The sequence below is a fragment of the Clavelina lepadiformis genome, chromosome 7 (genome assembly GCF_947623445.1).
Source record: "Clavelina lepadiformis chromosome 7, kaClaLepa1.1, whole genome shotgun sequence".
Lineage (NCBI taxonomy): Eukaryota > Metazoa > Chordata > Ascidiacea > Aplousobranchia > Clavelinidae > Clavelina > Clavelina lepadiformis.
In genome coordinates, this window is record NC_135246.1 from 16,230,628 (window position 1) to 16,253,387 (window position 22,760).

Consider the following 22,760-nt stretch of genomic DNA (forward strand, 5'->3'; position numbering starts at 1 on the left):
TGAAGGAAAATGGTTTCCCATGATAAAACTCTGTAGCGTTGGCCTACATGTGGAAGTACAACGTTTTCGATGTTTTAAACCAGTAGTCACAAATCGAAAAAGGGTTTTCTTAAATTTGTGGCGCATGTAATGGAGGTTTAAACAAAATGCCCGAATGCTGATGAAAACTGACGTAAACTCCTGACAAAGGCTGCGTGTCCGTTCCAGAGAGCACAAACTGCTAGTAGAGTCCAAAAACTTTTATCTCCACCGTTCACAAAGATAAATGCAGAAAGCTTATCTTCTCGAAAACGCGTTAAACGATCTGTGTTACCTGAAGGTCCAAGAAACGTGCGATTTAGGTCAGGACAACATGCCAGAAATCAAAGCGACAAGCTTCAGTAAAAAAGTTTATTTTCTTTGTTAAATTTGTGCGGCGCAGTCACTTCAGATTTTCCAAAACTTTTCCATAACGGCTGTCACAAACAGTTTTATTACTAGGTTTTGAGAAGAGCTCGTTTTGTTTTATAAACACGTGCGAACTGTATTGTTTTGCAATTACAATCATGTTGAGGCTTCCTAGACAGCCTTCTATCCAACCACAATTGACAGCATTGACAGCTGACCACCAAAATCGAATTTTCAAAGTCAAAGCCACACACGTGGACACCTATATAGGAGTTGCAGATGTTCTTGAGAAACAGCTTTAAGACGGAAATGAAACACACAAAATAAAATAATTCGTTAGCTTATAGGTTGCATCAATGTCCATGACATTTGAACGCACAATGACAATAAAGCTTATCCTCAGCATCAATGTAGAAAATCGAGGAAACCGCAGATTTTTCATTACACCACCATGCTAATGGTTAATCCAGCACTTGTTTTTATTTTTAGTTGGATTAAGGTCGTAGTAAGTGAATAATTAGCACTATTTTGGGTAGAATTAGATCTATAATCTTGTGAAAGTTTTCATCTGTTTATGAATGAATAACTTGAATGACGTAGAAATCTTTATCTGTATGAAATAAGAGCTAATATAGCGATTTCTCGTAAAAAGCCTTGCGCGCCTCACATAATGGAATAAGAACAAAAAAGCAATGGGGCATGGAATTCATACGGCAGGCAGAAATAAATAAAACGCATGAAAATGCAACGATGTCTCAAAAGTTGCCTTTGTGTTATCACAAATGCGACAGCCTTTTTATAACTACAGCCATGCTAGCTTGGGTTTTCCCAGAAAAAGAGTGGATTAGCACTTGTACCGTCCTTCATCAATCAAACAATTTCCGTCTTTACCGGTGCATTGGTCGTAATATTTGGAGTTGTAGTCGTCCGGTCTTTATTAAGCTGAAGTAAAACATTCAAATTACGTCGTAGGCATCCTAAAATTAGTGGTTGAACAGTCAAAATTATTACAAGTCAACTACCATGCACTTCAAAGCAGAAATGAGATCTATTTGAAATGCTATATCATTAAATGACAAAATATCTAATTATGAGATTTAATTACAGGACAAATTAAGATTTCGATGGTTCTTCGAAAGATAATAAGTCGTGTGCTTTGGCAAGCAATTACCCAAACAAGGGTCTCAAAGGCTAAGTGAGTTTGAAGCACAAGAAGACAAATGCAATTTACCTTCAAATTTGGACAGGAAATACTGATACATCTGCTGGATCCCATTACGAAACCTTTAAAAGGCAAAAATAGCCAGTTTGTACAGACTTTAACAAACCATCAAACTTTAAGCATTCAGACAACTAAATTTAATTATTTGAGTCATATCGGTTAGCGTGCTCCCGAATATCACGTTTAGATCGCAAGTATCGTGCCTAATTTAACTAGAAATAGTATAAGATACAAAAACCTACCAAAGAGGCAACCCCAAAAGCAAAGTGCCCCAACTGCGACGCAACCCAACACAATGAAGAGGAGGGTGGTAAAATTTGAACTGGATTTGACCGGACGACCTGAAAGTTTTTCGCAAGTTAAATTCACCGCATAGGCAAATGAAACGGAGTTAGAAACTGCAAGCATACATACCGTACTTAATAGTGTTATTCTTGGGTAAGGGTGGAACCCTGCAGGGTCTGTTGTAAGGCTTAACATTCATATTACACATGGGTTCGTTGCAACAACAACTTGCTTGGGGACCTTGGTTAAAATGAACAAACAGTAAATACCTCAAGCATTTTTCAACTTCAGTTTACAAGAGCCTCACCTATTGGGCAGAAGTTTGTATCTGGGTGGTGTATGTAATATGGGACGCAAGCTGTGGTTCTGCATAGTTGCGAGTAAGGATCCTGCACCCCTACCACGCTTTTAGCACAGCCTAGATCAGCAAAAAATTGAAGTTAAAAATGTGAGATCAAAGTATGTACTATAGTACTCTGGCTACTGAACGTTATACATTTTTAAATAACTTCATAATTTTGAGTTCAATTCATACTCAAAACCACAAAAATATTTTAATAAACGTTTGTTATATTCTTTTTGCAAATTGAGTATGGTGAGCAATACCATAATAAAATGAACTAAGTTCGGCCATGAATTAGCTTACGTCGAAGACGAAAAGAACTGCAGCAACAACGACCGCCAAAAAGTTCTCAAAAAATGAAAACAACTGACCTTGTCTCAAAATCACCACTCTAGCGCCATCTTGTACCCAGGTAGAACGACAAATCTAAAATGATAAATACAACGGGAACACGTAAAATACATTTTAACAAAATAGTCCCATTGCACAAGCGATAGCATCACAGAAATAAATTTTTTTCAATAATTCCCATATTTTTGAATAATTTCGAAAAATTGTAATTAAATTAAGTTATAGCGTAACGAAAGTTACCGGCAAGTAACGCTATAGTGAAAATCTTGTGTCAAAATGCAATGCACCGGGTAATACCTTAACACCGTGACAGACTTCTGTTTCATGAGGTAATTCTGAATACCGCTCGAAAAAGAAAGAAGCAATATTTGACATATTTCTTCTGACAAAAGCACATCGAAACTCTGTCTCCTGAGCCCAGACAATCGATGATACGACGAAAAACAATAAGAAACAGATTAAATTTACTATTCCTGTCATCTTGTGCTCGTAATATATACAATGAGGCTGTTTCCCGGTTTTATAGTTGATCTACGAAGAAAAACGTGACTTTTGGGTAAGTCTACTCATATCGATAACTGAATAACATCATCACCGAAATAGGTTTAAAATGGCCTGAGTAATTCCAAGAAAACAACAAGTTCTCGAATGTTTTTAATAATAAGCTCAACACGCTGTTTTTTAATTCCGACTGTTATTGGTCTTGTTCCTGCATTTATCAACTTATTTCATTGTTGCAGCTGATACAAGCTCCATTTTCTTCTTTGATGACGTTTAAATGTCCTCAATAATTTCGCAACGTTTCCGGTCGTTAAAAGTGCACATAGCATTCCACAATGGGACGCTTGGTCGAAGTAGTAACACAGCTTTGAAAGCGGATTATGCCGCAAACTGAGCGTCGACGCCTGCAGGTGACTAGAATAACAACACCTGCTAATCAGTTTCTGAGACTCATCGAAAGTATTTAAAAACCCCATAAATTGCCATCAGGGTCTTATTGACAAACAACAACTACAGCCTGTTTCTGTTTTACATCCTTTTATTAACCCTTGCCTTCCACAAGCTGTGCTTTACCAATAAAATAAGATGATTCAAACTTTGTTACTTTGTTTTTGATGACCGGTGCTGTTTACCACCGGACAAGTCAAGTGCAATGGTTTCTGTTGTATGAAGCCAAATTCTATGTGGGAAAAGCATAAACTTAAAAACATGCCGTACCACTGTAACAAATCGTTATCAGACTGAACTTTTGTGAGTTGAAATTTTATATAAAGCTGCGAATTACTGGGCTTTCTTCAACGATGACATATATCTAGTCGTTTATCAAGCCTTGAGCTAGACAGGCTTTGGCAGTGCTAGAACAAATAAAGTATTCTGCCACTGGCAAATGGGACACTGTGATAAATTGAAAGTTAGCCAAACTTAGTGAAAAGTAACGACAAGAAACAATTTGTTTTTGATGTGAAAGCTTACTCCCATATTTGCACGATAATAAGCCATAGTTTAGCTGAACTCCAACACAATTTCCTCCCTAATATGATAAGACTAGCAGGTGGCAACGAGTAAGACAAATTTGGCGCAATTACGTCACAAGTAATATTCTTCGCTGAACGAAAAACAATATTTACGTAATACTGTAATTGCCTGTAAGTACCAAAGTTAGCACTGCTTTGACATGCCAAGGAAACCTGCAAGAAATATCGATAACCAAAGATTGGCGAAATTATAAGTTGTTAATCTCACAAAACAATGCTCAGTAGTCGACTTTTAAGAGGGATTTTTCCAATTTATTCTCAAAAACAACTTCTCTCAACGCATTACGTCATAGAATTTGGTGTAATAGTCGACCTGGGATTGGCTTGGTCAAAGGTGACTTGCCGATAAGGTTGGAAATGGAAATAATTTTCCACAAAAGGACACAGTTTACCGCAACATTGCCGTAACCATGCCACAGTTTCTCATTAGAACAAACTGATAGGCCCAAGAAAAATTGCTTGTTTGAAACTTCTGTTATGCTGTCAACCCATTGTAAAATCGTAACTTTCTTTCATCAATTGTGTTTTTTACAATTTTCCGACAAGATGCAGCCAAGAGCAACGGGCATAAAAACATATTTAGACTTAGACGAAATAATTTGGGTGGTTCTTCAAGGTACAAAACGTCTTTGCCAGATGAAACGCATCATCTGCCAGGTTTCTATCTCAAATCCTAACACCCCAGCAAACCAAACCACGTAATAGTAATCCCAAAACCTACATGTTGACAATTTCTTCAGTTTTGTTCGACAGGCCTACTAATCTCAGAAGTTGCTCTTACTGATTACTCTCAAAATTATCTAAAACTGAAGTTATGGACAAATTTAATTTCTCGCGCTGCTCTTCCTCGCTTAGTGGAAATGTAGCCTACCGTTGTAGGTATGTAGCCTATTTACCTTCAGTTGTAAGCCCTCAATCAGCACAACAGTCACCATGTCGTTCACCCTTATTTGATTCGTCGGAAATACGAAAAGCTAAGTTTTAATGGGATTTTCCCAGCATCGCTTGCAATTTCCTCAGCAGCTGCACGGCAGAAAATCTCGGCGGTGACGCAGGTGTTTATGCCCGGCTCCCAGTCTTATCACATCTGGTGCCTGGCTGTGGAAAAGATTGATCATTTCTAGTAGGTCGTAGGAGGATGGTTTCTGATATGAAAGCTTTAAATCAAATTTTGTGACGAACAATGAGCTTTGTGAGATAATGTAACATGAAAGCTGCTTCAAACGCAGTAAAATTACTCTACATGGGTATAAAAACTAGGAAATATTGTCATGACTGGCATTCCTAAGTTAAAGCAAGAAAGTTCACACAACTGAGCATGTACCAATACAAGTTCACGTCGTAGTTTTAGTAAAAAAACAAAATAAACAAATACTTTTTAACTTTTTATCGTTCTATTAAGCAAACTAAAAACATATTCTGAGTCAAATTTCTGTAACTAGATTATGAAACAGATACATAGAGCTATGGGCTCTTGTTTAGAATCTTCAATTAACGTTATTAACTTTTATTGGCTTAAATGCCAGAAGCAAACGTTTAGTATAATTTAATTGTTGTCAAGTTTTATCTGAATTTCTGTTTTTTTTTTATTACAACTTTAATTTTCTAATGTTTCTCAGCTCAAAAATGTTGATTTTACAAGACTTGAAACGTGTTAAATCAACGGAAAATTTGAAGCCGCGATATTCGCAGAACAGGTAGAGGATGTGTTGACGTATTCAAAATGTATAGGTGCATCTATTTTGCTGAGCTCCCTATACAAATTTCCATATTTCAATTTAATGAGTAACTACCTATCTGTAGCAGCAAAGTAAAAGGTAGCATAGAAAAAATGAGCCGAAACGACATCAGTAATAATAAATGCGTTAATACAAATGACCAAACAATGTTTTGTCGTTATACCCTACCCAAGGACTGACAATTAATTCGTATCAGTTTTGGAGCATTCCACGCCATTTCTAACTACTGTACTGTACTACGGTAGGGTAATGAGTTATCTTTAAAGTGCGAGAGCCAACACCGTAGGTATGTTTTGTCTAACAGTCACACCGCAAACCACATCGTTAAATGTATATCTGTCACAGGCGGCCCGGACTACACACAGTGAATACGTTGATGACAACTGACGTCATAACCAAACGAAGTTGATTTCAAGGTATCAAGCTTGAGCGTTTATAGACATGCACAATAAAGTTACAATAGCATATTATAATAGAAATCTAGCTTTTAAACCAGCACAGTGGGCAATAAAATACAGGTAAAAGCAACATTCAAGTGATTCTAGTTGTAATACTGTACTGTACTTAAAACAGTAATACTCATAGCAAGGAATAACCTAAAAGGTCGACCTATTCAACATAAACATGTAACTAAACCAGCTTGCTTATTTATTCGACTGTTCTGAGACTAATTCGGTCAACGCGCGCTGCATGACAGTGTTGGCGACGCAAGCCGTAACTTGGTCGGTTTCGGAAGCATTGAGATCTTCAGCGTGGTGTAATAATTCCTCTACTGACGACGCGAGGTCACGTGATGGTTCAGAATCAGAGCAACCTCCAGGATGAATGCGTTTCGTCGTGAAAAAATACATCGGTTTGCGCAGATTGAGTACTGAATGTACAGGCGTGTTAGCGCCATCTACCGCTTGTAATTCATCGCTTGCACTTGATTCCTGCGAGGATTGGTCGGGCGATGACGTGGTTTCTGTTAGTTCCGAAGTCATAATGGGGGCAGGTAAAGAACACTGGACTACTGAACTACTTTGAAAACTGATCTGAGTAGATTCAGCTTCAGTTTGAGCAACCACTGCAGAATCAAGCGTTGTAACGGGTGGCCTTGGTATCTCTTGGTTGAAAGATATAATCTGTGCTTCGTTGTTAGCATTTTGTGGCATCAACTCTTCGTTGCCACCAGCTGTCGATATTCCTTCGACGAACATGGATGCACCGGGGCGTGCTTCTTCATTGTCACTTGCATCTGAGAAATAAGTAAACAACGCATTTCCATTGGTTACTATTGTGGCTTTTGTTATATTTAAAGATCTATGTTGATAAAAAGGACAGAACTGCTTTATATGTGGTAGATGGCGGTATAAGCTCTTATCACATTACCAGTGAAATATAATCACTAAGAAGGCCAGAAATATCGGTACAATCTTAATTTTAAAATTGCTATTTGCGAATTAAGAAAACATTTTTATGAAAAAGGCTTTAACCTTTTGTTTAAAAACTTACCTTCTCCGTCACTGCCCTCGTTTGTGACGTCACAACGTGGATCACTCTGCGCGGTTGGGTTCAAACGATTCGAAAAGAAAATCGAACGCTTCGATGGTTTGAAGTGATCCGAGCGTTTCCAAGGGTGGCGCTGGCAGTGGCTGAAAGGCAAACATCATTTTACATGAAATCGAGCATAACCAGGACACGGGCGCAAGTTTAAGAAACACAAAACATTTCAGACGGAATCATGGCGCGTTGATTTTAACGGGGGAAACACTCTGTCAGCAAAGCACACGGTTATGGCGCCACACAAGGCGGAAAAATCGTGAATGCGCCACGTGGCCTCATTCAACCGCACCTGTGAAACCTGACAATTTTAAACATCTCGATGTCATGGTGATAAATTGTGTATGTGATGTAACAAGAAAGATAGATAGATATTAGTTGAACTGTAGAGGACCAGAGCGAACTTATCCAAACTTAGATTATTTAGGGTCGTAGTGGGCCAAGGCCGTGGTGAATCCCTGCAGCCATCCGTAATCTTCGACATATGTTTAACTAAAAATGGCGCAGGAAGATGTGACACCAATCGGGGGCCCACACGTGATGAGGTCGCCATCTGGAGGATATATTCAACGTGTTTCGTGGAATAGGAAAAATCTATCGGATTACAAGAACTTAACACTCTGCCGTCTCTGGCCACTGGGTGTTGACAAGCGACTATCGATCTAAACGAGGCCGCACAGAAACCAAACTCCACCAACCAATCTAGTTATTTTGCAGAAGACGAAGTTGTGCTTTGCCAAAGCAAAATGAACGAATTTTCTTCGTACGCTATGAAACTTAATTATGTCCTGGATCTCGTCGGAGCAAATACAACTAGACAAAAGATTGCCGGTTAAAATTAAAACATGTCACCAATTTGGTTACTTTGAAAGTTTGGGCATTATTTTGATTTTGAATAAAACGTTCAAATATTATTACTTGACATTTCAAATATATTATTCGACGTTATAATCAATCCCCATACGTCATTACAATCTCATACAGCCACCTTTAACTCGTAAAATAAAATTAGAAATTATTAAGTCGAACAAGTGTCGTGAGTACTCCTTATGTTTAATTTTTGTACTGTATTTCAAAAGATAATTAATCAGTTAACATTACTGTTATCAACTGTTTTACTGTTTGTTGAGTGTGGATGATTGGAGTGAAATTCTTGCCTTTTCCAGTTTAAACTGGCAATTTTCAGGTGACGCAACAGTAAAGAAGTGTTCACAATACAAAATTGACGTCCTTATTTAAACAGTAAGCTACCTTCTGAAAGGCTCAATAGAAAAGTCAAATGTAGCTCACAAACCCAGGGCTTTTGATGGACAAAGGCGCCTTAGACCAAAAAAGAGGAAAAAGTCACCAACATTTCAGCTCGTCTTTTATAAACGTCTTTAATAAGAGTGTCTTGTTACTGCCACGAAAAGCATCCTACAAAAGCCTGATAAACTAGAGAGCTTTATCTCTGGGCTTCAGAGCTTAAAACGTCACAATACATTGAATGTTTCGTCATAATTACAGTTTGTGTCGTAATCAAGTATTGATAGAATTGAAAAGGCTGGTTCTACTTGCTGTAAGTCACCGTGAAGAAATATTTCTATGTTAAGATGAATTCGTAAAGGGCTCGGTGGGCTCACCCATGACAACGGTCCCGATTTAGGTAACTCGGGGGCTTACAGGGTTGCTATTTTAGCAAGCCCCGCAAATAAATTTGACTTTTTCACAAATTGTACCTTATTCATGCAATGCCATATGCGATTGTTAAGGACCATGTGATTATGTAAAGTGATTAGGTAAATTTAGTCTACGTCAAGTAGGGGATATCTGCGTGAAATCAAAGGTTACGCAGTCGGCTTAAAAATGCACAATGACTAAGCTGTAAAAATGCATCACGTGAAACGACTTGGTTCTCAGTAAAAACCGTGGGCGGAAGCTAAATTTAGCAGCAAAAAGATTGTTTTTGTCGGTTGGACGTGACTGTGTTAAAATAGTATAACGTTAATGACAATGGGCGTTAAAAACAACAGGTCATTGTAATTTGGAAATTAGAAGGCGGCAGATTGGCAAATATGTGCTAAAAATATTGAAAAAAAATTCAATTTTCAATTCGTAATCCGCACAAATAAGCGCTTCGGTTACCTCGTTGTTAATTTTAGTTAAAACTTGTCCGCCAACTTTATTACTACGAAAAATACAGTATTTCCATATGCAATTAGAAGAACCTTTCTTGTTTATACCGCAGCGTTTCACTCACCTGACGCAATTTCCCTGGAGCCAGGTATCTATTGACCTGAAGTGATACTCCATGCTGTGGTAACTTGTACTTTCAAATTTGTAGGAATCGAAAACCTAGACAAGAAGAAAAACCCGACTTTATCGTAAAGTGTTTTCCCCTATGCAAATAAGCTTGGCAATTTGAGTTGAATTTTGATTGTGACGTACGCCGAACCATTGGAGCCTGACGTGTTTCGCAACGTGGCAAGTGCATTTGGCGGTCTCGGGTAACCGTAAATGGGAAAAATTACGTAACCTCTAGAATTTTTTGTTAAGACTTTGGTTCAAAAGTATCAAAATTTGGAGATGAGTTTCAGCTTTCGTTGGAAAATCTACAACACGAAAGCCTAGCAACAGCCTTAAGAACAGCAAACGGATAAAGGTAATCTATCTTTAGACCAACATGCACAGGAAATTTTTGAAAAATTGTGGAGTTTCTTTCACCCTTTCTGCTATCTTTGACCACGTTTCCGGATCAACGAACTGAGCCGTCTATGACGTCGAAAAGGGCGATGCGTGTGGCGCAACAAACGTCACAATGACCACGTGGTTTATTCTCCCAGTGGCAACGAAGCGGTGCTGTTCCCATGGTAGCGTAAACAACAAAAGCGCGCCAAAATAATCGGATCACACGTCACAAAGAGAAGGGAAACCATTTGTATGACAACGTGACTAAATATTAAGTGCCGGACGGCATTCAAAAAGTCGCGCTCCTGAAAAGGTGACGGTTACCTGTATCCGGCCTTTGTGCCAGCGAGCCCCAATCGTCTTGTGCCCGTCACCCAACCAAACCTCAACGTGAACCATGTCGTGTGGTTGTCGGCGCACTGCAGAAACAGATAACGCTTTAATACAGCTAAATTAGTGTTAGTAACACGAGGTTTCGAATGCGATTTGCTGGAAAATTTATTTCCAATCTCTCGATAAAATAGCATTAATTATGACACGGCTTTCAATTCAAATAGTAGATACTGTGTTACTTTTTTCGTTGAAGTAAACAGCCGATATGAAGACGAGGTCCCCAGGTTTCATGTCTTGTTCGTTTTCGACAACGATGGGCAGGGTATCGAGCATGTACGCCTGGTTCCATGGACCGACACGAAACCCGAAGTCTTTGCTCAGGTCTCGAAGTGCGCGTCTGACCAAGCCGCAACAGTCGAGAAAGATACTGGAGTTGTAAGCGGCGGCTGGAAAAATGAGGTTTGTTCAGCAAATACGATTAAGAAGTACGTATTCGGGATAGTTAAACATTGACATCGTCGTAAAAATACCACAATTCGTCATGAAAGTTTTAACCTCTAGCTGACCACATTTTTTCGGGTAAATTTTTCCAACCATATCGGGTTACAATTAGCGGTTTTCAAGTTTTACTCGCGGCGTGGTTGGCGCGCGGGTTCAAACAACGGCGCATGTCGATGCGGAAGCGTTGGCGCTTCGCCTTACAACATCCTATTCGCGCCGTAACGTGAAACTTCAGTTTCCTGAAAACTAGTTCTCTTAATGCATGAAAAACGTGGTCGATGTATAACGTGCCGGGAGTAAATCATTTATCGTTAGAATGGACTCGAAAGCTTTAAGAAAACGTCTTGTTTCATATTTCAACTAAAGTTGTAGATGTGTCCACGCCAAAAGTAATGGCGTTGCAGCATTTTACAAAAAATTAAGTAGTTGCACGCAAATAATCTATTTGACAATTTCATTATCGACTGCACCTCAACCGACGTTTACACTGACACATGCTCCGGTTTACGGCAAACATCGAAAAGACAACATTTCTTGTCAAACGCGAATAACAAACGACCTCGCGCTCGTAAGTTGTAGCAGCGGTTTCCTTCCTGGATTACGCACTAAAGTGCATCTCTCTATCCCAGAGCATTGTATTCTGTTGGAGGGTTCGCGTCGAAACAGCTGCGAGCATTCAATCCGCGGCAAGTTAATTCATCACAGATATCAATGCTCGCGTTGGAAAACGCCATCAGGGAAAGAGAGATGGAAGATCAGTGGTCGTTTTCCAATGCGCCCGAGATGCTGTTATCAGTAAAGTGCCAAAACCGCAACATTTTAATCGCACAATAATGACGAGCATTGAATTCTTGCCCTGGTTGAACGACTAGGCGCGAAGCCAGCTATGTGCTCTGTGTGGAAACGGGGCTTTTCCTGTGATCGAAACGAAAATGAAGTCATCAGAACCGCAGTTCGAAAATCTTTTTCGATGAACGTAAATTTACGCAAGGAAAGTCAGCGTTCCTTACTGCCCGGCTGATGGTACTTCTTCCTGTAAGGGACACCCATGTAAGACTTGCATTGCTTTAGAAATTTCTTCCGTAGCTTGAGCATACGTTGTGGATTTTGCAGACGCCATTTCGCCTGGGAGGCGTTCGATGACAAAATCTCAGCCTGCAAAAAGATACCGAAAAGATGACAAAAAGCTGAGTGATTCAGAAAAACACGAAAATGTAATCAAACTTTTGACAAGTTTTAAAAAGTTAATATCTTTAAACGTTTACAATATCCGTAATTAACAGTCATTAGTCATGCTTTAGAGTGTAAACTATAAACACATGTCTAATTCACCACAATATGAACAACTTCACCAGCTACAACTAACGATGAGATAGTGTGACGTCACAGACGATAGTTGCGGGTCAAACAAATTCGTTACCAGATAGACACGTGACTTTCACGTGATTCTACTTGCTGGTAAGACTTCGCTTAGCCTTCCGCATGGTTAGTAAAACTACAGCAGAACCTATAACTTTGCTACATAGTTATTGGATGCTAATTACACACAGTGAGGTGATCCATCAAGCATGATATATAAAGTATGATTGTGATGTGAAAAACTGATTTATCTGAAACACCAAACACACGGCTTTTGCAACTTTCGACTTTCAGTGGAAATATGTACGGTTAAGGCCGTAAGCAAATCGTGAACACGCAACAAAAAGCTGGAAACGTCGCACATAGCCACGGCTCACTAACTCTTGGCTTAAAAGGTCATCAAACGGAGGTGGATGATAGGGGGAAACTCGGCCGCATCTTTACCAGACAGTGTTAGACATATCTCCAAAGCACTGAAGGATAAAGATTCGGCAGATTACCACGGAATGACACACGAAGTGCTGGAAATACTTGCACGGTGATTCACGCAACGCGTTGCAGAATATGCTCGAATTCAATAGAAATGTCACTAATCCTGATTTTAATCTGCGCAACAAATTCGCTTGCTGAGAAAGGTTGCTGGCAATTCATATATTTTTGGCTTTGCGCACTTATACAGTAACACTACGCGGCTTTCAACGGTACCAAAGCTGAGTGATACAAACCACACAATACAGCACAACGCTTAGTTTAAAATAACTAAAACTTCGAGCTACACGTCGTATATAGCGTAGAGCGATCGTTCGTGGGATTTCAGCTGTGACCAAACAAGCCCACTTGACAATCCCTGAGTATCAAAACATCGTTCCCTTCATTTAACCCCGTTGACGTGGAACGACAAGAAACCCATCAGCGGTTTTCATGGCGTCCATTTCCTGGGTTCTGGAGCGACGACAGGATTAAAATGTCACCCACAAAATGAAACCGCAGGTGGCGTAGTTTATCTGGATTTTGACCTAACTCACAGTTCTCATTAGCTTGTTCTAAAAGACAGGAAAGAAAATGTTGAAATCAGTGGCATGGAGTGTGACCGTAACGCACCATGTCACACTTGAATGCTTTGCTGATTCTAAAATACCAACATAAGCGCAGAATTGCTGGAAGCCCTCGAAACGCTTTTTCACAAACGCCGACTCGTATGATGGTACAAAAATTATGTCCACCATACCACTTCAAGCAGCGAGTTAAGTGCAAACTAAGCTCGCCGCAAGCTACTGCCTAACACTTGATCTTTCGTCAGATTAGGTTTGCGAAAAATACTCCAGTGATTTCAAAGCAAATACTTTAATCTAAATATATCACATAGCCAGAATTACTGACGAAATTTTCGTCGAAAAAAGTAATCGAGCTTTAATATTTCGCCCTACCTTCGACCAAGCAAGCTACTCAAAGATTGCCGCGTATACAAGCCTAGCAATGTCATATATACACCTTTCACTAATGCTTACACAAATTAACGTCTTGAACGGCACACAAAAGAATGTTAACCTTACAATTCGTTACAACGTTGAGTAAGACTAGCAACGAAAAGGCCAAACTGGTTATTACCGCTAACTAAATTGCTTCTTAACTAGCGATTACTTCTTCCGATATTGGCTTGGCGTGGTTTTCTTTTGTGCAGCGGCCTGTATGATGATAGGATGAAGTCAGCCTTTCAAAGACCGTTTTAGCCTATCCCCATTCCTCGATATCGGCTATTATTTCAGCTAGCTTATCGTCACTGGCGCTAAGGCGGTTATTCAGATGGCCGTACGCTAGTCGCCCTTTCAAACAGAGATCTGGGGTTACGCTCAGATGAACGTCGATTCCTGTAATCAGCAAGCGCTGAGAAAAAACGACCACTTTTTTTAAGCCAACCAGGTGTTTTTTGTCGGTAACAAAGAGTGGAAAATAACAGAGCATAGATAGGGCGATAATAGACAGGTCCTGTCATCCGTAACCGAAGAAAAACTTGCGGAAATTTCAACGAAACTTGCGTTACAGGTTATCACGCATATGACGTCAGCTGAGAGTTCTCTTCAGTATTCATACATAATCATTTATAGCAGCTCAATCGGTTATTACTATACACAATCATACTGCGTTTATGAAATAGCGCAAATCAAGCCAACCGTGTTTTACCAAAACGAATAAATTAGTTATGTGCTAATTGGAAATTACGGCACTCATGCCAACACCTGACACTACATAAACGGTTACTTTTCAGTTGTAAACTGCACCGACACGTTGATTTCACAAAACCCTGAAATCATCATTACCAGGCAGTATTAGACGACAATAAACGCTCCAAGACTGCCGAAATGATGGGTACAGGATCTGTATTCCGTGAGGGCGGAATTGCCACGACGAAAAATCGCCTTTTTCTACGTGTTTGTGGACCCGGAACCGTATTTATTTGCAGAAGGTCTTGACAGTTAAAAGAATCGAATTTTTCACCTCGTTTTGTTTCTCTTAGAAGTAAAATTGAGCTACGTGATGCGACGGTGCTTAAATCGAATTCTTTTCAAGGCATTTCTTTAGGAGGGAGTGACACGCGGGCGCGCAGAAATCATCGCGGGGATCACCTCGAAAACGTATTTGTTTTTCTTAGCGAGTCACAATGGAGCTCAGAGAACACAGAGGCAGCCAATTTGAAGAGCGAAATGACGTCAAGTAAAAGCCTGAAGCGCTTGAACAAACATCGAAATATCCAGGCAAGGAACAAAAAACACCCGACATTTCGTATTACTGCTGCTTAAGAATGACAAAGGCAAACATTAAAGATGGCCAGGCAATCGACGTGGCTACCCTTCTAGCTCGGCTGTTTACTGCAGTTACATCCTGGACAATTTAAATATTTCTTGTAACCGATATACATTTTTTATGAAAAACTACTGTCTGGAGCATATTTTTAAATTCTGCTAAGTGCTAATGCATTAACGGCGAAACGTTGAGTCACTCACTAAGCACACAAAGTTTGCTCTTGTTTTTCTGTGCGTCCATTTCACAACGGGGCTTCGTTGCTGCGTAACCTACCGGAACAACTACACGATGTTTTATCACTACGTTTGACAAAATGGTCTCATTTCAGCAGACTATCTTGTCACACATCGTCGTCTAATTTAGCCCAAGCATTTGCTGCACGAGCTACAAGCTAATTGTAATTCCTTTTCTAATTAGCTAAAGATATTTTGATGCCTCCCTAAACTAAACGCCAGCTAAACTTCTAATTAAAACTGAACTGAAGTTAAGTGTCCATGACTTCTTAAAGCGACAGCTTTCGTCTGTAAACATGGCCAGCCGCTAACGCGTCAAACCGGTAATTACTTCGTTGCTCCATAACGTCTGGTAAAGGCGACTGCTAACTTCTACTACAATTTCGATACGACCGCGTGGTATCTTAGCACCACGTGGTTGGCGCACAACTTATTGAAAAGGGCGCCGCCAAACGTGAAGCACAAATAGGTTTGGAGCGCGCGTAAATGCGTTGGTAGGAAGAGGCGTAGGCGTTATATTAAACCATTTACTTCTTTGCGCCTTGATTTATACAATAGGCTAAAGTGATACGATTTTTTCCCGGGCGTCTTGGATTCCAAGTCGGAATTATAAAAACTGTATTGGTTAATTTGATAGGTGTGTAGAATTTCAAAAGCTGTCTGTCTCAAAACAATTAGCATTGAAAAACATCTTTGATAATACACCACCTTAGATCTTACTGGCGAATCGCGGGAATACACCAGCCTGGAAAAAATTTAACCCCTAAACAATCGTGGCATTGACTAGTATTTAATAGTCGCCACTGCACTTTTGATAAACGCATATTTTAAGCCATTTCAGTTCGCACGCTTCGCTAAATTCACCATGAACGCCAAGAGCTATGGAACGGTTCGATCGTTGCTTTTCCCAGAAGGCGAAGCACAACTATCGAATTACCGCCAAGTTAAGCATATTTACGCAACTCAATTTTAAACATTTTAGACTAGAAGCTGCACCACTACGATCTGATATCAACATTACGCCGCACTCCTTTATACGTTCTACACAGCCGGATGTAAAAAACGCAAAATTTTACCACATGGGCAGCAAGTGTGTGCAGATCGGGGTTAATCCCACGCACATTCACTCTCGACAAACGCATGGTGTGGTTTTAATACCAAGTGTGATTTGTTTTAGGTTAAAAAGTTCTACGTGGATAGGAAATTCGACATACTCAAGCAAATCGCAACGAAGTCATACAGCGAACAAATAAAAAACCGAAATCGCACACGTAAATACCACATAGGTGTAACATTATAGAACTGGACACAATATTAGCAGTTTAACCAAATTCGCGCGCCTCAATACGAAACGAGTTTGGCGCACTGCTTTGCGAACGGCCAAACGACGATTAAACAAATATTGTTTGATGATTGATACGATTCAAGCACCACAGCCTGTGATGAAGCTTAAAATCGGTCATTCTGACACCTTAAGAATTTAGTGTGAAGTGACAATGCCTTCAGTGTGACGTGAAAATAAAGCTGCGTTAGTCTAGCATAACAGGCCGGCTTCAGCAAAAATAAACTACGCGAATGATTATAAATGCATTGGGGTTGATGAATACATTAGCTTCAGGTAAGCGCAAATGCTTAAAATCTGCGAGTACGCCAAGACATGTAGGAATTGACTTTTCCAATCTTAAAATAAAAACGTCTTGAAAATTTGGCAATTCGATGCGACATCGAACGTGTGAGAAAAAGCTTAGTGTTTGATGGAATACAGGTTTCATTTACCTGCACAAACAAAGGCAGGAGTGGCGCTAAGATGGGAAATGGCGCTTAAAAAGGTAAATAGAGACATTCTTCCGTGTTTGAGCATAGGTGCGCCTGTAACTGTTTGGCGGGAAACCGGAAAACGTCTTGTGTGCGCACATTGCACAACGTATGGTTTTAAAAAAGCGGGAGGGCAGAAAAAGCATACCACACAGAACTCCGAAAAAAGCAATACGTACTACCAATTAATCCAGTAAAATTAAAATTGAATATGGTTAGTGCTTTTAAGGTTAGTGAAAATAGTGAATCATAGAATTAGGCTAAAATGAAAACAGGAGCAGATTAATAAATTACCTGAAAGGCAAAGTATGGCAACTGAATCTAGACTTAGCTCATACAAATCAATCAAAGTGAATCAATTGCATAATGGCTGTAATTCTACTACTAGTGGGTTAAATAGCAAAATAAAATCACGTGGTCAGATCTAACGACGCGTTTATGGTTTTACTTGCACCATGCTGCAGAGTTCAAGTTGACTTACCAGTAAATAAAATTGAAATAAAGTTAAGCTGTATTTTACACCTTACCTGTCGCACATCACGGAATTTGCAGAAAGCTTCTTGCAGAGTCGTTTTGTCGTCTTTAGGGCTGCCTGCAGCATTACAACATTGCAGTAAAATATTTTATTAACAGAAGCCTTTACAAAGAATAGACTAGGTTGACAATCGAATCAATACCTGATCCTTCAAAAATATAAAAATCGGCAGGTTTGGCAGAAGGTACTTTGTCTGTTGACGCTTTTGATGTCACAATATTGGATGAAACTCTCTTTTTCTTTGATTTCTTATCATTTTTGGGCTTTTTGTCCTTTTTTCTTATAACAGTGTTCATGACTAGATTTCTATAAAAAATAACACTACAATTGATTTTAGAAATAAAAATATGACTCTGCCAATGCACAGTATTACATTCTATTTCTTATACATATGCTATGTATGTCAACATAAGCGCAATTTTAACTTCGCTTTGTAACTAAATCCTACAACAGAAAAAAACTTGTTACTATATATGTGATTAAGTGAATGACCATGCTAGAAGGGGTTAAAATACTTAAGTAAGAACACAATAAAAAGCACAACTTTTTCTTGCATGGCAAAAAAAACAAAAAAAAACAGCAATCAATTGTAGTTCAGATACCCTTGCAGTGTGAACTGGTGATGTGGACTTCGGTACACATTACAACTGAGGAACAACAAAGAGCCCTAGGCTATTAACTAGTTTGATAAGAAATGTTTGCATTATTCGATTTAGGCCAAGTGAGCAGAAAAGAAAAGCTGCTGATGACATCAAACAACGTGTTAAACCGGTTCAATAAGCCGTGGAAAGTTTAGCAAGTTTTTATGCATATCACCACATCTATCTACACACTGTAGGTAAATACATGTGACAAACCAAAAATTGGTATACAATGTAGGAATTTGTTTTTCATTCATCAAAACTAATTGATTCTGACATGAAAAGAATGAATTGGAAACCTGTAAAAGGCTTGTAAATAGGAGTAATAACAAGTTTCGAGTAAAAATCAAAACAGTTTGGGAATCGCTTTTGTGGTAAGGCTGAAATAATGAAGTGGCTTGCTTCATCTTATTGCGACAACCACCGTTGGCACAAGGTAACGGCTCAATCACACAATTTAACAATTGTAATAATTCCCATGTCAATACAGTAATAAATAGCTCCATTGCAATTTTCAACATCTAAAAATATATACTCAACATTTTCCCACAAATTATGTGGATGCGATATCTCTAATTTTCATCGACTCAAATAATTCAAAAATGTGATATTAAAATGGGCAATTAGCTGCTCAATTTTTAGAATAAGACAAAAGTACACACATTCATGAAATATCTTTTAACACCTATTCATGAAAGATAAATAAACTTTTCCTACTGATTGTAAATACACGCCCTTTAATCCATTATTACTAGTTGGCATCATAATAAAAGCAACTAAACAATTGTGGAATTCTTTAGGTATCCCTCAAAGTGGCCACTATTAAGTGTCAAATGTTTCACAAAACAAAATTTGTATTCTTTTATGGCTGTTACCACTGTTCAAGAAAATGATGGGAAAATTTTTAATTCTATCACATATCTGAAACAAAATTAAACTTGTAAAGACATATGGACAGAACTCACATGTCAGACAGCACAAAGTAGCTATGAGTTTGCATAGATAGATACAATTTGATTTTTATTATAATACATATATATTTTTTACAATTTGACAATCAACAAACCATGCCTTGGTTTGTTACTTTAGAAATTGGTGTATGATTGACAAAACTTGTGGCAAGTTTTGTGTGTGAGCATGCCACATTGTTTTCGATGGATGACAAGCGCATCTTTCACGTACATGCAAAATATGTTGATATGATATCAAATATTCAACGCATGCATGTTAATTATGCAGAGTAAATGGAAAAGTTGATTCCATTCATCTATCCCTAATCTCAAAGTGTATAACTGATTAAAACTAACTCTTAAATGCAGACTCAAATAATGCATTGGCATTAAATTGTTTTGTATCTGTTTGAAACGAACACATGAACCCCTCGCATTTAAATAACCAAGCGAAGATATACAGCACTCATAACTTTTCTCTTGAAAATGCAAACACATGCAACAATGATATGCCATGCAATGATGTACAGTAATAAGTATTTGTAGTAAATATTAACAGGTTTTGTAATGACAATACTGGAGAAAATGAATCGAAGCAATAGTACCCGTGTATCTAATCGCATTAGCATGTTTGAGTTAAATGTTAATTGCTAAATTTAACTTATTCAATTTTTTCAAGTACAAGTAACAAAAGCAGTAAAACTTTTAGGGTCTTGAAATTTGATGCCTCTTAATACTGCAAACATATTTTCTTTTGCAATGCCCGCCTGGGTGATTTTTTTCATTTGGTCGCTTTGTTTCACTATTAGCCTTGTTAGCTGTACAGTAATGAGTAGCAACATGCCAAATCCGTATGACAACTCAATTGATTTCAACAAGCAAAACTTTAATTTAAATACTAATAACATACAGCTATGTTTAAAGTTCAGACAACCAATCACAGATATCCACTTAAACCGACAGTTGTACATTGCTCAATGAGCCCAAAACAAAATACTATGGGACTTCAACTGGACAACAACTTCAAGGATTTAAATGCAGAAGCTTGTACAGCTCATGCATAATAGCAGAGTAGTATTACTACAACACAAATAAAATTCAGCCCTGTTTGATGTTTTGTGTATGTAACAACAAAGTTTCTAAAAAAACTTTTTGGTACAACAAATGGTAAAAATGCAACATATCATTTAAGAATGTCAAACGTAACAAACCAATCAAGTTTAACACATACCATACCACTTTATTACGAAACAAACAGTATTTGCAATACCTTTACTTTTAGTTATACTTCATGTTAAGTACAAGAGTGAAAAAGCTGTGTATTTTCCCCCAACATTGGCAGGAATAAATAAATTTGGAAAAGCGTACAATCACAGTAATCCTACATTAAGACAAAGGTAATCCAAATACTGACTTCTGAGTATTTGACATTCATAGATACATGTTGTCATTTCCCCAACCACAACAGGGTATATTGCCTGGCATATCAGAAAAACATCAACCGATTAAACATGAGAATTGTGTGCCGTAGTGGAAAGTACTGTACAGCAAATGCACCCTCGGTATATTTTTTCACACTGTGCTTGTTGCGCCTCAATATCAATTGGTTCAAGTCAGGGTGTGGGAAGTGTGCCTTTCTACCATATTGTTACTTGTCTCTAAAAAATGACAGCAATGTTAGAACACAAAACTACGTCTTTTTTTAGAGATAATCAAGAAAATGTTTACAGGTTGCAATTTTTCTGCCAAAAAAAAACTTACAAGCTTTTAGTATATAAGTGCATATGAAATATGAAGTTGTGCACTACACTTAAACAGGTTTAGTTTATATTGTAATTATGACAGCTTAGAATTTTGACATTACCAGATTATTATAGATTTTATATAGCTAGTCTCCCACTATAGAGCATTACGCTTTTTTATGCAAGAAATGAATAAACGCAAAAGAAAAATAAAAAATATTATTTATGGCTAATAAATACCATGTTATCTGACAACTGGCAGGCATTGTAGACTTACATTTTTACATTAACTTAAGCTTTCTTTGGCACCAAATCTAAATAAACGAGTTTATTGGACTAAGTTTACCTCCATTTTCATTTTCCATAACCTTAAGGGCACCTTGTTGCAAATATTACCTTGAAAACCACTATCATTAAATAACAGCGTCCTTCAAGCGACAGTGAAAAATGTAGCACTTGCATTTTGTATAATAGCGTCTCCCAATCACAGTGCGCATGATTTCAGAACAAGTGATTTGCAGCTCAATATTTTAATGACAAACAATTTTATTTTGCTTTACAAACCCCATAACAGACTTTATCCACATTATCTGCAAGTAACTGGTACATAAACAAAAATTTAAAAGCATGTAGCGCCCTATAACTGGGATTTAACACAAATGAGAAGTTACTTCCAGAGAACACTTCGTAAACGCACAACTGCTTACAACCTTCGAGGTGAGTTTACTTTTTATTTGTAACTAGCCAGTGGTAGACGAAGATCACCTCTGCTGCAAGCAATTTAGGAAGCAGCAGATTTTTTTGTAATGAAAAACCAAAAAAAGTTTAGAACCACTGCTGTGTGGGTTAGTCCCAGACAGCATGATGCGGCAGCTCTCGCCGAGATGTTTGTTGTGCAGAAGCAAAATACCAGTTTGAAAGGAAGAAGCTGGTGTGCACTGCGACTCGTGGCTGCCCAGCGTTTGTGAAGGCAAGATGAGACCCTATGCAATAGAAATTGGGAAAAAAATCAGCGTTTCTCGTTTTCTTTTGAAGATATCGGTTTTAAACATGATGAGTTTTTATGCATTTTTACATGATTGAAAGCAAGTTTTTTTTAGCAAACAGAGGATTGCCAAAACCTGTGAGGGTGCAAAGTACACTCTTTAATCTTTTGTGCATCCAAGATCTTGTAAAAAAAGGTCAAAAATAATGCAGTCCAGTCACATAATTGATTTAATGCACATTACCTTGCATTAAGTGCACATTTATTTATAATCGAGTGCATTAATACACCTGAAGTGCGTTATTGCACTTCATGAAAACCGGACTTCGGTGCACCTTTGCTTAACTTAACAGATCGATGTACACACGACTTCTCGACAAAAACGACTAGTGTGGCAGGCCCGTAAAAACTCAATAGGCCTATAAACATTAAAATTATAATGGAAGTAACAGTAAACGGTTGTAACTCACGATACGTAAGGCCATATGACCTTTCAAATGACATATTATTATATGCAAATACTTTGCATGGTGTTAATGTTAACTTCAAAATGTACTCATTCAAACATTACAAACACTGCACTAATTATCTATTGCTAATTTATGTTCCTAATAAAACAAATATCATTGATTGTTTACTACTAGAAACTATTTACCTGCATAATAAACACTTCAAGGTTACAACAAATGCGCCAAATCATTCGACGCCATCTTCCACTTGATCCACCAACAATATAAGTTTTCCCCACGTGTCAGGTGATTGGTTTCGCGGGAAACTATTTGCACACGGGATG

The 22,760-nt window shown here is 38.4% G+C and overlaps 2 protein-coding genes and 1 long non-coding RNA gene across 5 annotated transcripts; 1 reads left to right on the forward strand and 2 right to left on the reverse strand.

Annotated features, from left to right (window-relative positions):
• Positions 1-376: 376 nt before the first annotated feature.
• Positions 377-5,208, reverse strand: LOC143465993 (uncharacterized). Of its 2 annotated transcripts, none has more exons than XM_076964564.1 (7): positions 5,020-5,208; positions 2,609-2,663; positions 2,202-2,312; positions 2,024-2,134; positions 1,852-1,950; positions 1,619-1,671; positions 377-1,329 (listed from the first exon to the last, which is right to left on the reverse strand). In XM_076964564.1, exons 1-7 carry the CDS (start codon positions 5,056-5,058, stop codon positions 1,258-1,260), a joined length of 540 nt encoding a protein of 179 aa, XP_076820679.1. In that variant the 5' UTR covers positions 5,059-5,208; the 3' UTR covers positions 377-1,257. The 2 variants fall into 2 exon arrangements, with proteins under 2 accessions (XP_076820679.1, XP_076820678.1); XM_076964563.1 differs by lacking the exon at positions 5,020-5,208 and adding an exon at positions 2,886-4,973.
• Positions 5,209-6,267: 1,059 nt separating this feature from the next.
• Positions 6,268-22,742, reverse strand: LOC143465410 (uncharacterized). Its single transcript, XM_076963665.1, has 9 exons — positions 22,623-22,742; positions 17,792-17,955; positions 17,642-17,706; positions 11,916-12,060; positions 10,644-10,850; positions 10,396-10,490; positions 9,644-9,738; positions 7,357-7,496; positions 6,268-7,099 (listed from the first exon to the last, which is right to left on the reverse strand). The coding sequence occupies exons 2-9, from the start codon at positions 17,943-17,945 to the stop codon at positions 6,507-6,509; spliced, it is 1,494 nt and encodes a 497-aa protein (XP_076819780.1). The 5' UTR covers positions 17,946-17,955; positions 22,623-22,742; the 3' UTR covers positions 6,268-6,506.
• LOC143465411 (uncharacterized) lies at positions 11,564-15,592 on the forward strand. 2 transcript variants are annotated; one of them, XR_013118613.1, is made up of 4 exons: positions 11,564-11,955; positions 12,019-12,119; positions 14,531-14,728; positions 14,833-15,592. It is a non-coding gene; the product is annotated as an uncharacterized LOC143465411 (long non-coding RNA). The 2 variants fall into 2 exon arrangements; XR_013118612.1 differs by having other exon boundaries at positions 14,845-15,592.
• Positions 22,743-22,760: the final 18 nt, after the last annotated feature.